This window comes from Laccaria bicolor, genomic scaffold, assembly GCF_000143565.1.
Source record: "Laccaria bicolor S238N-H82 LACBIscaffold_3 genomic scaffold, whole genome shotgun sequence".
In the NCBI taxonomy this organism is placed as follows: domain Eukaryota; kingdom Fungi; phylum Basidiomycota; class Agaricomycetes; order Agaricales; family Hydnangiaceae; genus Laccaria; species Laccaria bicolor.
In genome coordinates this window covers 1,038,290-1,053,121 of record NW_001889874.1, presented here as the reverse complement: position 1 = coordinate 1,053,121, position 14,832 = coordinate 1,038,290, and the positions used below count along the sequence as shown (strand labels likewise).

Genomic DNA, 14,832 nt, shown 5'->3' with positions numbered 1-14,832 from the left:
GTTGATTTCCTGCTTGTTCAATCCATGAAGCTAGAATTCCCTCAAGATGCAAAGCACAAGGGTTTGACTTGGTCAAGATGATAACGGACCACAAGCGGCTTGTAGTCCATGCATGCTTTGCAGACAGCAGAGAGGCGCAAAGGGCATATCGCCTGACTATCCACTCCTCCGATGGTGTTATAGTTGGGTTGGCAGCAGAGCACGAAGATTTCTAAAAGTGTCTCAGGTGGCAGAATTGAACTGGGGGAGCACTTGTTGATAGAGGTTCTGGCTTGAATAGCTACTTGCTGGAGTTGTGCAATCTCTTGCTCAGTATCAGCAAGCAACAATGCAAAGGCAGGTCGCATATCCTTATTGAAAGGGCCTACGACGAGGTTATCATCCATCATTCTGTCTGAGTTGTGTGATTGAGATGATTGTTGTGACGGGAAGCAACAACGGTTTGGTAGCGGCACAATGGTGTAGTGGTAGTGAACATTCAAAGACAGGTTAAGACACTCGGTTTTCTAATTTAAGTACCTAAAGGGATAGGGGGTTTATCTAATAGGAGAGAGAACTAAATAAGGAAGCAGTGAAAGGTAGGGAGCAGGAAGGAGCAGATAGCCGGTCATTGGAAACAGCAAGGAGTGGAAAGGCCCAAGGGGTATGGTACGCGGAGATGTTGATGAAAGGTGGAACATGTGATGAGTCTGTTACAAAGAGCCAACAATGTCAACCCAAATCCAACGACACAAAACCTGCAACCCCTATGAATCTCAATTCAGGTATCCAGAGGCGTCTGACGGGGCCCATTCATCTTCATCTCCAGTACCACCTCCATCTCCATCTGCACTGAGTCCACCTCCACACCCACGATCCTCCACCTATCATCAGCGTTCCACCAAGCCCTATGAGCCTTTTCCAAAATCATACACGCCGAGAAGCCCTTGGCGGGATGAAGGAGGACGTAGTTTGTGTCCAGATGTTCGTTACACGTGATGAGGATTCTGGCAAAGTCGGGAGGACATTGAAGGAGGTATTTGGGGATGTTGGGCCAGCTGCGACGATGATTCTGGGTGTTAGATTCGTCAGTGAGGAGATGAGGGCCTGTTGAAATTGAGGCGGATGCGGTGGTCTTATAGGATCTATACTAGGGAAGATTACACTATGTACAATTGTCCAAAGGGTGAATGCGCAATTAAGGAGTGGATATGTTGGAGTACTTACCCTGTACAGTTGATGCATAACCACTTGGTCCCCCTTGGACCTTCCTCCTTCCCCTTCATCTTCTTTTAGCATTAACACACAAAACCCCGTGAACACGAAAACCAAGGTGCTGGTGTACACTGGTAGAGACCCGTCTATCATCAAAAGGATCCCACCAAGCATAGTTGTTTTATAAGTGGAAAGATGGGGAGAAGAGGGGAGGGAAGACATACATCCTCAAAAGAGCCGAAGCGATCCTGCATGTTGTTCCCCACACTGACGAAAAAGAAGACTGAATGAATCCTACATGAAAGAAAAGGCAAAAGCCTACTTTCGCACCGAAAATCTCTGGAGTCCAGCCATACAATACAGCCCACATCGTCTGCACATGCATGCATCAATCCTCAACAGTCACAACAAGAAAGAAGGGAAAACCCACGGTAACGCTCAAGCTAATCCCGACCGTACTAGCCCCAATCGCCTATGTTGACTCCATGAGCACAAACACCATGCAGAAGAACACAGTGATGAAGGTGCTTTGAGCAAGGGACCACCTCTGGCCTAACCTCATTTCAATGAGCCACACTCTGAGCTTTATTTATTTGAAAAGTATCAGTGCCATGTGCCAAGAAAGAAGAGAGGCAGACGAACAAACCTGGACACCCACAATAGTGAAAATAACAACATCCCATAAACTCTGTTCAAGTGTTTTTGTTGGTGGGATGGATGATGATTTTGCTGTGGATCCAGACCCACCCCATTTCGAGGAGTTTTGGGAGGTAGACGTTGAACATTGTGTATGCTAGACACCACCTCAGCCTCCTTCTTTCCTTGCTCAACACATGAAAGAAACGTACCAAGGGCCATTGCACACCACGTACTCCACATCAAAACCGACGTCCTCAGCCACTTGGGGGAGAGGACAAGCAGAATGCAGTCCCACCACGAGTGAAGGGGCTGGCACAACAAGGGGGGGCAATATGTGGAATTTTCTCGAAGATAGTGAAGAATCGGATAGCCGACGGGCTGGGGGTGGGTTCTAGATATTAGTGGAGGGTTGACTATCCGGGGACGACGATGATGAAAGATCATTGAATTTGGGAGGCTGTAGAGTAGACTCCTTCATTCCCAGCAAGTCAGGGTTCTCCAACGCTAAAGCACGATCTGGATCCAGTACAGGTGTTTCCCCTGTAGAATGAATTACCCCGTCACCAGCGTAATCCTCGTCCCATCCGCGTTGATAGCAGCCACTGCACCAGATCTCCCATCTCCACTCCATCAATGGCTCCTTGCAGCTCCACCGCATCACACAGATTGAGGAGGAGGTCCCTCACGTCCTCCAGCTCGATGCTCAAATTCAAGCCATTGAATTTAGATATCATTGTAAGGGCTTGATAGCATTGCATCTGGGCGTCCTGCATGTACGAGATATCACAGATGAATAAGGATGCAAGTTACCAGTGGCTGCTTAAATAAGTTGAAGTAGACTTCAAGTAGTGTAAACAAAAATGTCAAGGCAGTTTGTATCCGATATCCTTTTTCTCCCCCTGACACCCAAGTAAATGTTATCTATCTGGTAACTCAATGGACAAACCTGTCGCGCTTTGTTCAGATCCGGTGAGCTCCTGCCGATTAGATTGGTGAGAAGATAAAGGTGTACCAAGATTGAAACAAACCATTCCAGGAGTCTACCACTGTAAATGCCAGATCACCAAGAGACGCCGTTCGGAAGGCTTCGAGGTCCTCATTAGAAAAAGGTCTAGATTTCTGATGTATGAAAGCACGTTTGAGCCTTGAGATGGAGGGAGAAAGTCCAGACGATCTGTATGCCAGCATCTCTGGGATATCCTTGACCATGAAATTGCTCCCCCAAAAGAAACCAGTGATTGTGAGATCAACAAGCAAAGGGAGATATTCCATTTTTGTTTCCGTAGATGCGGGATTGCCCAGAGCAGAAACGATGTTTGTGATTGCCCTTGTGGATGTTTCAACATGTAGTTCTGTAAGGGACGGTATATTCAGAAGCCAATGAAAAAACCATTCTGGATCATGGTGATCATCATATTTCACTTTAAACCGCCGGAGTTGATGCAAAGAGGTGATAAAATTGGATAGGGAGGTGGAGTCTGGGGAGCCATAGCTTATTTCGATTGTGAGATCTTCGAGGTTGGGAGTGCTGATACCTGGCGTGCTTAGGAGTAGATTCAAAGTGCCTGAATCTACCTCCTTCAAGACCAGACGTCGGAGGTAGGAGTGATTGACAGTCTCCGGAATATTACCCTTGCTATGTGGCTCAAGACTGTTCGCATTGAAAACTTCAAGGAATTCAGCAGAAAATAAAATATCCCACAGCTGCTCGTGGCCAATTGTACTTGCGGAGAACGTTCTGAGCTGCAGCCACATCGAGTTGTGTTTGAAACGCCGTAGGTACTGCGGCACATGCAGACGAGTTATGCTTGGCAGACTGAAAGGGTTGAAGATGTCGAAATTTTCAAGATCATACTTGTCAGAACTAGCGGCTCGAACGCGAATGGATAGATGTTCTAGGAGTGGAAAATAGTCGTATTTCTTGATCACAGGCAAGGATTCCGAAGGGATGAAGATTGAGACGTTTTTCCATTTGAGAGTATCTTGGGGTCGGATAAGACGGTCTAGCAGGCCATTGCCTCTGATATCGTAACGGATGGAAAGGGGTTGATTTCCTGCCCGTTCAATCCATGAAGCGAAAATTTCCTCAAGATGCAAAGCATGAGGGTTTGGAAAGATCAAGATGATAACGGACCACAAGCGGCTCGTAGTCCACGCCAACTCGCGCCATGCTTTGCAGACGGCAGAGAGGCGCAAAGGGCATATCCCCTGTCTATCCACTCCTCCGATGGCATTGTAATTGGGTTGGCAGCAGAGGACGAAGATTTCTGAAAGTATCTCGGGTGGCAGGGATGATGTGAGAGAGTGCCTGTTGATAGAGGTCTTGGTTTGAATAGCTACTTGCAGGAGTCGCGCAATCTCTTGCTCCGTTTCAACGAGTAACAATTCCAAGGCAGATCGAGTTTCTTTTATGAGAGGGTCGACCATGTTTGTGCAATTGAGAAAAAGGGAACGCCCTTGGGTGTCTGTATGAATCAAGGTGTGAGTTGTGTGAGAGCAATATGAGGAGTAGTTTGGAACCAATTAACCTCCTTTCTTCTGGAGGATCGTAACATCGTCACGTGCACATATTTTGGTATTTGGACCAAGTTGCCAGTTCTGTGCCGAATAAAATCTCCTTGCGGATCTATCGCAACTATTGGCGTTGACCAGGTCCTTCCAAGGTAGCTGCCAGGATCCCACAAAACTTGAGTCAGTAAATGATGCTCCCATTGAATGACCCTACTCAAAGAGTGAACTTCGCGTCCACTGCCAACTTCATCAAGAACGAGAGACCAAATTAACGAGAGGCCGGATTATATTGCCATGATAACAATGTACTATACAACCTATAATATGGGTGACTGGGTATGAATACAGTAAGGCGGGATCTAAACAGCAGTCATAATCGCAGGCGTGCATGTCGTGGATGGTGGGGTGTCGTAACCAGAGGCGTTTTAAGTCTACGCATGACCCTGCTGAAGTGTCGGGGGTAGGTGGGTGGCACTGGCTGCCGTCGCGGAGGCCGTGGAACGACCGACAAAGAGCCAGACTTGCCCGTCGACGTCCCAGTGGCGCCACTGGTCTGGGTTGCCGTTGCCGTTGAAGATGCGGGATTGCGTTACCAGGAGTGCAAGTGCCACCGCTCATGAATGCAGGGACAGGAGGACCGGGGAAGGTGTATGGTGAAATGGCATCGAACACCTGGGAATGAAAGTTGCCAGGGTCGTTGTCGCTGTACGCGCCTGGCAAACTGACCAACCTCGAAGGGTCAGGAACTCCAGTGCCCGATGTGCTAACCTGAGCTGCGAACAGGTGGGATAGAACTCCGTACTGTCGAGGATGTGGCGAGATGGAGAGCGATGATTTCGTTGCGGACAAGGTAGTTTCCTGGCGTGAGGTTGGATCTTGATGTGGAGTTGTACGCTTGCGAGGGAGCCAGACACTGTTGTACATAAGTGGGGATCGTTAGCGCAATTGGGAGGAAACTTAGGGCCAGGCGCACCACGTACATGGTCGATCTTGAGCTATTTGGCGGTTTGTGCGTCAAATTTGTCACAGGTCGTTGACCCCCAAGATGCTAGATATGTGAGCATTAAGCCAGTATTGTGAGGCCACTAGGAGATGGTTAGCCATTTTCATTGTACGAGACGGAAAGGAGCGTATGTTGCTGCCATCAGCACCATTCCAATTGAGCCAAGCTGGTCGACGGGGCTCGCGTTGGCGATGAGGGTCGTGGCTTGAGGCCATCAGACAGGCCCACAGTTGAGCGCTGGATTGCTGGCACCCATGTTAGGCTTTGGAGTAGAAACTCATAACAGTGACCGGTTGACTGTCGAGCCTTGACGCACGAACGTCGCAAGGCGAAGAGGCTCGTGCACTGGGTGCAGTCAAGGTGCCGTGCGAACCAGACACTGGGCGGATAGGTGGATCAGTGGCGGATGCTAGATCTGTAGACGGCAGCGAGGCGCAAAAAACATACCTCCTGACTATCCACTCCTCCGATGGCGTTACAACCTCATCAATCATCTCCAACCTTTCCTTACTTTCCGGTTGAACAATACCTGACAGCAATGGCATTGCAAGCAGTGACGTCCTCGGCTTTGAACCGTTGGCGAGTTTCTCCACCCCGCCAGCTATCTGATCATCCTCCAGAAAATTCCACATACTGCCCAGTGCCCACCTTGTTGCGCCGACCCATTCGCTCATAGTGGTCCCAGTGGTGCCATCGTTCGTCTTCCTTGAGTTCACCCCTACACGGCGCTGATCCTTTCCAAATAAATAAAGCTCGGAGCGTGGCTCGTCGAAACAAGCTGGGCCGGAGGTAGTCCTTGTTGGAAGCACATTCATCACTGCATTCTTCTGCATGGTGTTCGTGCTTGTGGAGTCGACGTGGGTGGTTAGGGCTAGTACTTTTTCGATTTTTTTCTTGTGGTGACTATTCAAAACTGACGTATCTGTGCGTAGACGATGTGGGCTGTGTTGAATGGCTGCTCGTGGCCAATTGTGCTTGCGGAGAACGTTTTGAGCTGCAGCCACATCGAGTTGGGTTTGAAGCACCATAGGTATTTCGGTACATGCAGACGAGTTATGTTGGGCAGACTGAGGCTGTTGAAGATGTCGAAATCCTCAAGACCATTTATGTTAGAACCAAGACTGCCTCGAACGCGAATGGAGAAATGTTCTAGGAGTGGAAAAAAGAAGCTTTTTTTAAACACAGATACGGATTCCGAAGGGAGGAAGATTGAAACATTTTTCCATTTTTTAGTATCTTGGAATCGGATGAAACGTTCTAGTAGTCCATTCCCATTGACATCGTAACGGATGGAAAGGGGTTGATTTCCTGCTCGTGTAATCCATGAAGCTAAAATTTTCTCAAGATGCAAAGCACGGGGGGTTTGGATTGATCAAGATGATAACGGACCACAAGTGACTCGTAGTCCACGCCAACTCGCGTCATGCTTTGCAGACGGCAGAGAGGCGCAAAGGGCTTATCCCCTGACTAACCACTCCTCCGATGGCATTGTAATTGGGTTGACAGCAGAGGACGAAATTTTTTGAAAGTATCTCGGGTGGTAGGGATGATATGAGGGAGTATTCATTGATAGAAGTCTTGGTTTGAATAGCTACTTGCAGGAGTCGTGCGATCTCTTTCTCCGTCTCAACAAGTAAAAACTCTAAGGCAGATCGAGTCTCTTTGACGGAAGGGTCGACCATGTCAAGGTATGATTTGTGTGAGGGCGGGAGTATGTAGTTCTGTGTTAAGAGGCAACTGGCAACGCCAAACACCTCCAAGTTTCTCTAACTCTCTCAACATTCCGGTTCAACAACACCTGACAGCAATGGCAACTCTTCATTTGCTCTTCATGTTTATTTTGCTGATCAAATTTCTTATCAAGAAGATACGAAACTGAGATCTCAATTTTGGATGATCAAGTCTAACCGTTACGGTGACGCTGCTCCGCGGACCGTATGGCGCCTGGCAATCTACTGTGTGTGGAAAGGGACGGATTCAATCTCCAGAATAGCCGCACTGGTATCATTTCACAGGGCATCGTTTTACCTTTCTTTTCGACATGGAATGGCTCAATCCTGGGTTGTAACCAACGGTACCAGCTGCCGTCTCGTACCTTTCCTCGGCAAGGAGAAAACACAGGTGGCTTATAGACAGTGGGGCCTCGCGAATCCTCTCTTTCCTGCTTTATTGAGACCAAGCTCATTGCAAGCAGTGACGTCCTCGGCTTCTAGTTTGAACCGTTGACCCTCTCCAGCATGGAGTCACGATGGCTTTGGGGCCGTGGTTCGTGCATGAATTCGACGTTGGCCAACTACCCCGAAGGCAATGGACCAAAACAGGGAGGGATACCAGTACCACCTCATCACGTTGCCCACCGAGCTGCAGACCCTCCGCATCAACGTCGAATCTCATCTGATCAGTTAAAAACCCTCAAGTCAGATTTGGCGCACACCCGTTGACTCTTGACTGGTTTTTTGCTACGGATGATTTCGACCTAGACCTAGTGTTGGCCTGTCACATGTGGTTGACGGACTGCTGCATTTTGGTCATCGGTGTTGGGCCGCATGCGTGTGGATGTCCACGCCCTAACTTTTCGGATTGAGGCGTCTATGCAGCGAAGGTCGGTGCAGGGCTGCCTTGCTGGTGGCTCAGCGCATACTACGCTGTTCTGTCTTATTCAACCAATAGATCAGTCTGGGCCTCAGTCGTTCATGATCTTTTCGTGTGATTGTAGTTGGGGTGGTTTCTAGACTCGAACACAAGGACCCAGACTCACCACCATCGGTGGTTACAGCTGAATGCAGAACGCACAGCAGGGATTTTCTACAATTTGAATTCTCCTCTTCGTAAATATGTATGGGTGTTATGAGCGCAGAAAGCGCTGTGTAGCGTTATGACGAGGATGAAAAGTAGATTAAGTGCGTATCCGTTACAGGTACAAGAAAAAGCTCAATTTCCCTTGGATGCCTTCTCGAGTACTTGAAAAGCAGATAATGTGAGCAAAAGGTTTCAGTCGGAGAAAGGACAGATACACACCAGTCTCGTAGGCGACTTCGCTAAAATCACTTCCTTGGATCTCTACAGCGATACCCACAAGCGCGCGTCTCAAGGCATCACGAGAGGACGCGTACAACATCTTCTCTTTGATCTTTGCGTCATCGGGTGACCTAAACCAACGATGATCAGTTACTATGCACATTCTGAGCAGACACCCCCCAGAACATCCCGTTCGGAAGATAAGACACCCTCCCACACACCGATCGACAAGCGATCGCGTCATCCAGCCCATCCAAGACGCCGTAGGAGCATGGAGGATACATATGAAAGGCAAACACACCAAGAGTAAAAAGTGATCTTATGCCTCTTCCCCGCTCCTTCCTTCTCAAAAGCGAAGTCGTACACGGCCCATCGTGGGCTAGTTTCCGGGAGATCGGCAGTGAAGGTGTCGTAATCCTGAGCATCGGACGTCTTGTCGACCACAATTTCGGTGTTGGTGGCGTTGAGCTTGTAAATGATGTATTTGTGTTTTTTGTTGAGCTTGAGGGCTTGGAAGACCTCGATGCACTCAGGGTTGACACCAACGCCGGACGACTATTGTGTATGGGTTATATTAGACAGTTGGGGTAAGGAATGTGTAGAATACTTGCCATGATTGTGTGGATTAGAGAAGTAGGAGGAGATCGGTGTGGTCAGGAGGAAAGTTGAATTATATGTGGCTGTGGAATGACTGCGTTCAGATCAGCTACGCGATAACCCTAAAAGGGGTATCTTTTCGATTATCTACGATGCTGCCATTTCAATCACTTGCTATTACAAAAAAATATTGCTTGTACTACGACGTGAAGACCTCATCTAACCACCGCTCGTAGTCGTACTCCTTTTCCCCAGCCTCGTTCAGGGAATTTGGCATTGCATTGCGTAGGTAATCAATCGAAGCAGCCGGGATATGTGCAATCCGTAGGTCTAGCTCCGTCACAAACGGCTGCGGGCAAGGTCAGCGCTGCTGCGATAAACGACGTTGAAACACACCTTGTCATTCGCGATTCCACGGAATGACTCCCGTAGTTGATCCGATGAGGTTTGGTCTTCGGTGATGTCAACCTATACGCATTACTTCAGCACCGATCCCTTGAGTCAAGATCGAAAGACAACCCACCAAAAGATTGATAAACGCCTCGAACGTTATATCCCCATAGTCCTGGATGAGTTGGTCGTAGATGTAATCCATATCCTCATCGCAGTACACGATACCCAAACTTGCTAGGGCGGCTACCGTCTCCGCCAAGCTGAGGGTATTCGTTTCTCCCTTGTCAAAGTACCGGAATGTGCTCTCGAACTGTTCAAGTTGGGCTGGAGTCAGGTTGGTGTGGTTTCTTGAAACGATCTAATGTTGCTCATATAAGCCAAGGAAAAGAGAATCAGAATCAGGGATGAACAAACCTGATTATCAATGAAGGCAATCTTTTTCGCCACGCTGTGAATCACCAACTCTAACTCAAACTCCAGATCTTGACACGTGAACACCGTGTGGTCGTTCTCCTCCACGTTTGCAGCGAAACAATCTGCCTCCGCCAGTTTCACGACTTCCAGTGTCTCGGAGAGTGTAGGTATTCGTGTTTGAATTTCCTTGGCTTGCTGTTGTTGATTCTACATTCGGGTGTCAATGGCTATACTGGAGAACGGAGGCGTATTCAACATACCTCCAATGGACCTTCAATATTCGTCAACTCGGACGATATAGCATGCAGCCGTTGTTCGAAATCATTAGCAAGGTCAGCAAACGCCATCCTCAAACCCTCCTTAATCCTGCACATTCCGATGAGCAGCCGCTTTGAGCCATTGAAAAAAAAGGGCTCACTTTCGTATTTCCGCATTGATAGCCCTTGACCTCCTTGCCTCGCTCTCCAGCAGTTCTTGCCAGGCTTGATCGAGATCCGCGAGCGCCAGGCCCTCAGGCGGAATGTATTCCGTCAAGCTATACGTCCTCAATTTCGTCTGTACATTCCCAAACAACGTCGTAACGTCCTGCCGTTCTGTGACCCACGTCCGCTTTGTCGTGTGCTTGTACGTTGTGAAATCCGCGGACTGCTGCTTGGCATCAGTGTATGTCCCTGTGAGCACCTGGCTCGACCACTGCGATTGCACCTCCGAGAGGGCGGTGAGGAGGAGTTGGACTCGGCGTTCGTAGTCATTTCGACTGAGCCAAACCGACTGCATAAGTTCTGCGAACTTTTCAACACGTCGGGAAACGGTCTCCGCTTGGTCTGCGGAATGTCAGTCAGTCGTAGAATGTTGTAATGGAATGTGAGCTCACCCATGGAAGAGAAAGCGTGGAAGAAACTGGCAATGTAGGTCATCACACTCTTTTCATCTGGTCGCTTCGAGTCGCACAAATCTTCGACTTCCAGTAGCTGTGGAATGTTCAGGTGGTCAGCAGCAATTTTGAAAGCTAGTCTCGTATTGCCATGTCTGTCGCTCTACGCCATTCTTAGCTTTCCACGTCGTTGGTTGAGCAAATGCAAAGTGCACACCTTGTCTAATTTATCATAGTCCAGAAGGTCGGGGCGATGGCAGTGGATAAGCGCACATCTAACACGACATGAGTACAAGCAACCAACGCTAAGTGAGAGCGGCGGACGAACAAAGCAAGACCATCCGACCAGCTCCATGAAAAGTCGAGTACCTCGACTTCTTTGTAGGGCTCAGTCTTGCGTTGGCACCATAAGAGGAGGCCCTCCTTTGCTGAGAGACCTTCTTCGCTTTCAGAGGGATATGTTAGGACATTGGAGAGGGGAAAGATCGGGAAAAGCAGACCTGATGTCGGCAATAGTGAATCGGAGGATGAGCGTCCATATCATGCCGAGGATGAGTTTGAGATTTCCTTCTATGATGTCTACCGGGTCATAAGTCAGTAATGGGAATGAGGGGAATGAAACGATTTTGTTGTCAGGATAGAATGTGATGATACTTCGGGATACCTTCCAATGAAACGGAAGCAAATATGTAGTGCACATAACAGCAAAAACTGGCAGCAAGACACTCGGCAAAGGCTCACCTTCTGGTCCAATATTCGTCAACTTGACTCCTCTGGACGTAATAAACTCCAGTGCTTTGTTCACATTCTCAGCCATCTGCACTTTGATTCGAGGTGCTTTATTGTAGCGACCAAGAGACGTGTCTCCTGAATATCTTCTCATTAAACAGTCATGATACACTGTTCTCCGGGTTTCTCACCCATAATTTCCTGTATTCCGATCAATCACTTCCATTGATCCATCCTAAAATAAAGCTGCGCACCATAAGTTGGATGAGACGAACACCATCCGATAAGTCTTTCACGAGAGATGTCATAGGTGGGTAACCATTCGCTTCCAGCTTGGTATTCAACCTTACGAAAGCGATAAATCCTGACAATACCGGGCGGTAGCGAGACGAATACGAACCATTTGCAAAAGGTCCTTTCTTGGGTATCCCGGGATTGCGCTTCCAGACTCATTACGGGTATTTGATAACCAAAATTATGGGTAAAATGGTATCGTATCAAGGGTGGTGGTGGTATGAAAGAAGGAAGGGTTTAGGGTCAAATGACGTCCAGCAGAAATGAGAACGCGTCTGGATCGATTTCGAACTCCGACGGCGCGTCCTGCTCTCAACCACCACCGTTGACCTCTCATAACTCTCAACCATCATCATCTAGGACACATTTACTTGGGAGCAACTAGGAAGGACATGGCGACGATCCAGTTTGACAGGATATACCATGGAGTGACGGCAGAAGTTGGCAGTGAGCTTTCCTGTGTAAAATTTGAGAATATGAATATTGATGATGAAGGTTTGTGTAGAATTCCGAGTGGCAGCGAGCGGAATGGCGTGGAAGGGCGCTGAAACGGAAGGAGTTACCGCCATGGCTTCGACCGATATCAAGTGGGCCCAATGGATGCGTGTGGCTCGTGGTTTTCAGCTTCGTGTAGGGATGAAAGACCACAAACGAGAAAAATTCGAGGGTTTCTCGAGAGAGGTACGAGTTATTTATATAGCGGTGCTCAAGAACTGACTTTACTACGATACGGCAGGACCATGACAAACTCGCAAATCTACTGAAAACGCACTTTGGTATAACCCTTGAAACTCGGGAAGTCGCTTTCAAAGGCTGGAATTGGGGTGTCACCGACTTTCAAGGTAGTCCCAACGATCTTAATTACGATTCATGCTCATGTTGTTGTGACCAGGCAATGAGCTTGCGTTTTCCGTCTCCGACAAAATAGCTTTCGAGCTTCCCTTGCGTCAAGTCGCGAACTCCAATATTGCAGGACGAACCGAAGTCTCACTCGAATTCGCTCCCACAAAAGCCAAAGCCATGGGAGACGAGATGGTCGAAATTCGTTTCCATGTCCCTGGCACGCACAGCAAACTCAAGGGCAGCGATGGTTCGCAGAAATCTGACAACGAAGACAACGACAACGACGATGACGAGGTCAGCGCTGCTCAGGTCTTCCACGACATGATCAAAGAAAAGGCAGAGATCGGGCAAGTTTCTGGCGACATGATCCTGAGCTTCGAGGAAGTGCTTGTGTTGACGCCGCGTGGGAGATATGATATGGACATGTTCCCCGACTTTTTACGATTGCGCGGGAAAACGTACGATTACAAGATTCTCTTTGGAAGTATCTCGAAGCTGTTCCTCCTGCCGAAGGATGACCAGCACGTGTTGTTCATCGTAAGTGGCCTTTTCGTGTGTGATGTTGTCGCTGATGACGGCGAACGCAGCTGGGCTTGAGCACTCCCATCAGGCAGGGCCAGACGCGGTACCAGTACCTCGTCATGCAATTTACGCGAGAAGAGGAGATAACGGCCGAGTTAAACATGAGCGAGTACGTTTTTCAGTTCTGCTCCTTGATCCTCTAATCATTCCCTTGCAGAGAAGAGATTGCGAAATACGACAAGCTCAAGAAGAACTACGAAGATCCCACGTACGAGGTCGTCTCGAGCGTCTTCCGAGCGCTCGCAAGAAAGAAAATTATCGGATCTGGCAGCTTCCAAAGGTTCGTAAATACCACCCAATTTTTGTGCAAAATTAATTGTACGTGTAGCCGGGATGGACACCCAGGGATCAAAGCCAACCTTAAAGCCATTCAAGGCGACCTCTTCATGCTCGAAAAATACATCTTCTTCGTCTCCAAACAGCCTACACTGATAGAGCTCTCAGACATCCACCAGGTGGTCTTCTCCCGCGTCGGCGCTTCCACCGCAGCTCGCACGTTCGATCTCAAAATTGTCACAAAGTCTGGGCCTGAGCACAACTTCACGAGCATCAACAAGGAGGAACATGAAGTCACTGAGGCGTACTTGAAGGATAAGAAAATCAGGGTGAAGAACGAGATGGTACCTGATGCGGACCTGCTACTGGCAGCTGCGGCTGGAGATGACGACGACGATGACATGCAGAGTGTTATTAGCTCGGATGAGGACAAACCTAGGGGCCAGAAGAAGGCGCCAAGACCTAAACGGGATGATGATGATGATGAGAGCGAGGAGGATGGTACGTCCTTCATTTCATTTACTGTCCCTCGTGTGTAATGACTGGTTGTTCATCTTACAGAGGACTTCCAGGCGTCAGGATCCGACTCTGGATCACCAAGTGACAGTGACTCTGACAACTCCGGTGCTGAGACGGCCTCGGACGCTAGCGGTGATATTGCGCTCACTAAAAGTGCCAAGAAGGCGAAAGGGAAGGCTAAAGCCAAAGCCAAGGACGGCGAGAGCGGGGAAGCACCAAAGAAAAAGGTAGTCAAGAAAACAGCCGCTGAGAAAGGGGGCGACAGTGACGCGGACGACGATAAACCCAAGAAAAAAGCGCCAAAAAAGAAAACTTCGTCAACTTCTCCGCCGCCCAAAACCAAGCCCAAGCCGAAACCCAAAGCGAAGAAGGCTGATGATGATGTGATGGACGTGGACGTGGACGTGGATGGCGAGGATAAACCCAAGCCCAAGCCTAAACCCAAGCCTAAGCCAAAAGCGAAGGAGAAGGACGACGGGGATGACGCGATGGATGTGGACGAAGATAAGCCCAAACCAAAACCGAAGTCCAAACCCGCGAAGAAGGCCGCGGATGGGGAGCCTGAGCCACCTAAGAAGAAGCTGAAGACGTCTGATTGAACGTCAAGTCCTTACCACTCTTTCTCTTGCGGCTCCCTTCTTACTTAGAGCGACAACTCATGTACACACCGATCTTCTGTTTCTATCCTGAATGATGTTGTAATGTTTTTGGAGTACTACATACATAGTTCTATTCTACTTATGCATTATCAGATAAAAATCAAAGTCAGACAATATCATAGAGTGAACGAGGGTGGAGGATGAGTATCCGGAGCGACAAAGGTTCATCAAGGCTTCGTATAGGTATATGTGATACAGTGTTTCTGTGGTGTGACATGGCGATAAATGGAGCTACATCACTGCTGCAAAGCCAGGTAGGTGAGGTAGATGATAAGAGATTGAAGGAA

At 48.6% G+C, this 14,832-nt stretch overlaps 6 protein-coding genes across 6 annotated transcripts; 1 reads left to right on the top strand and 5 right to left on the bottom strand.

Moving 5' to 3' along the window:
• Nucleotides 1–889: 889 nt before the first annotated feature.
• LACBIDRAFT_308612 (uncharacterized protein) lies at nt 890–1,093 on the top strand (the record flags this gene model as incomplete). Its single annotated transcript, XM_001876017.1, has 1 exon — nt 890–1,093. The coding sequence occupies one exon, from the start codon at nt 890–892 to the stop codon at nt 1,091–1,093; it is 204 nt and encodes a 67-aa protein (XP_001876052.1).
• A 573-nt stretch (nt 1,094–1,666) lies between these two features.
• Nucleotides 1,667–2,277, bottom strand: LACBIDRAFT_308611 (uncharacterized protein; the record flags this gene model as incomplete). The annotated part of the gene is made up of 2 exons (XM_001875585.1): nt 1,667–1,777; nt 1,837–2,277. The coding sequence occupies 2 exons, from the start codon at nt 2,275–2,277 to the stop codon at nt 1,667–1,669; spliced, it is 552 nt and encodes a 183-aa protein (XP_001875620.1).
• Nucleotides 2,278–2,793: 516 nt separating this feature from the next.
• On the bottom strand, nt 2,794–4,260 carry LACBIDRAFT_308610 (uncharacterized protein; the record flags this gene model as incomplete). Its single annotated transcript, XM_001875584.1, has 2 exons — nt 2,794–2,810; nt 2,862–4,260. The coding sequence occupies 2 exons, from the start codon at nt 4,258–4,260 to the stop codon at nt 2,794–2,796; spliced, it is 1,416 nt and encodes a 471-aa protein (XP_001875619.1).
• Nucleotides 4,261–4,593: 333 nt separating this feature from the next.
• Nucleotides 4,594–5,498, bottom strand: LACBIDRAFT_308609 (uncharacterized protein; the record flags this gene model as incomplete). The annotated part of the gene is made up of 3 exons (XM_001875583.1): nt 4,594–5,257; nt 5,325–5,392; nt 5,460–5,498. The coding sequence occupies 3 exons, from the start codon at nt 5,496–5,498 to the stop codon at nt 4,594–4,596; spliced, it is 771 nt and encodes a 256-aa protein (XP_001875618.1).
• Nucleotides 5,499–8,154: 2,656 nt separating this feature from the next.
• On the bottom strand, nt 8,155–9,080 carry LACBIDRAFT_292399 (actin depolymerizing factor). The gene is made up of 4 exons (XM_001875582.1): nt 8,977–9,080; nt 8,667–8,920; nt 8,366–8,496; nt 8,155–8,307 (listed from the first exon to the last, which is right to left on the bottom strand). The coding sequence occupies exons 1-4, from the start codon at nt 8,977–8,979 to the stop codon at nt 8,279–8,281; spliced, it is 417 nt and encodes a 138-aa protein (XP_001875617.1). The 5' UTR covers nt 8,980–9,080; the 3' UTR covers nt 8,155–8,278.
• Nucleotides 9,081–9,161: 81 nt separating this feature from the next.
• On the bottom strand, nt 9,162–11,825 carry LACBIDRAFT_188448 (actinin-like protein; the record flags this gene model as incomplete). Its single annotated transcript, XM_001875581.1, has 14 exons — nt 9,162–9,311; nt 9,359–9,430; nt 9,486–9,713; nt 9,770–9,976; nt 10,030–10,135; nt 10,188–10,593; nt 10,644–10,806; nt 10,861–10,918; nt 10,972–11,088; nt 11,144–11,222; nt 11,385–11,510; nt 11,564–11,573; nt 11,627–11,717; nt 11,773–11,825. The coding sequence occupies 14 exons, from the start codon at nt 11,823–11,825 to the stop codon at nt 9,162–9,164; spliced, it is 1,866 nt and encodes a 621-aa protein (XP_001875616.1).
• Between the last annotated feature and the right edge of the window lie 3,007 nt (nt 11,826–14,832).

Bases quoted from the DNA above. Each gene is read 5' to 3' on its own strand.
- LACBIDRAFT_292399 (XM_001875582.1), bottom strand. The intron at 8,497-8,666 runs GTGTGTTTGCCT...TCGTTGGTTTAG, and splicing joins AAGATCACTTTTTACTCTTG to GTCACCCGATGACGCAAAGA. The intron at 8,308-8,365 runs GTGTGTATCTGT...CTGCTTTTCAAG, and splicing joins CGAAGTCGCCTACGAGACTG to TACTCGAGAAGGCATCCAAG.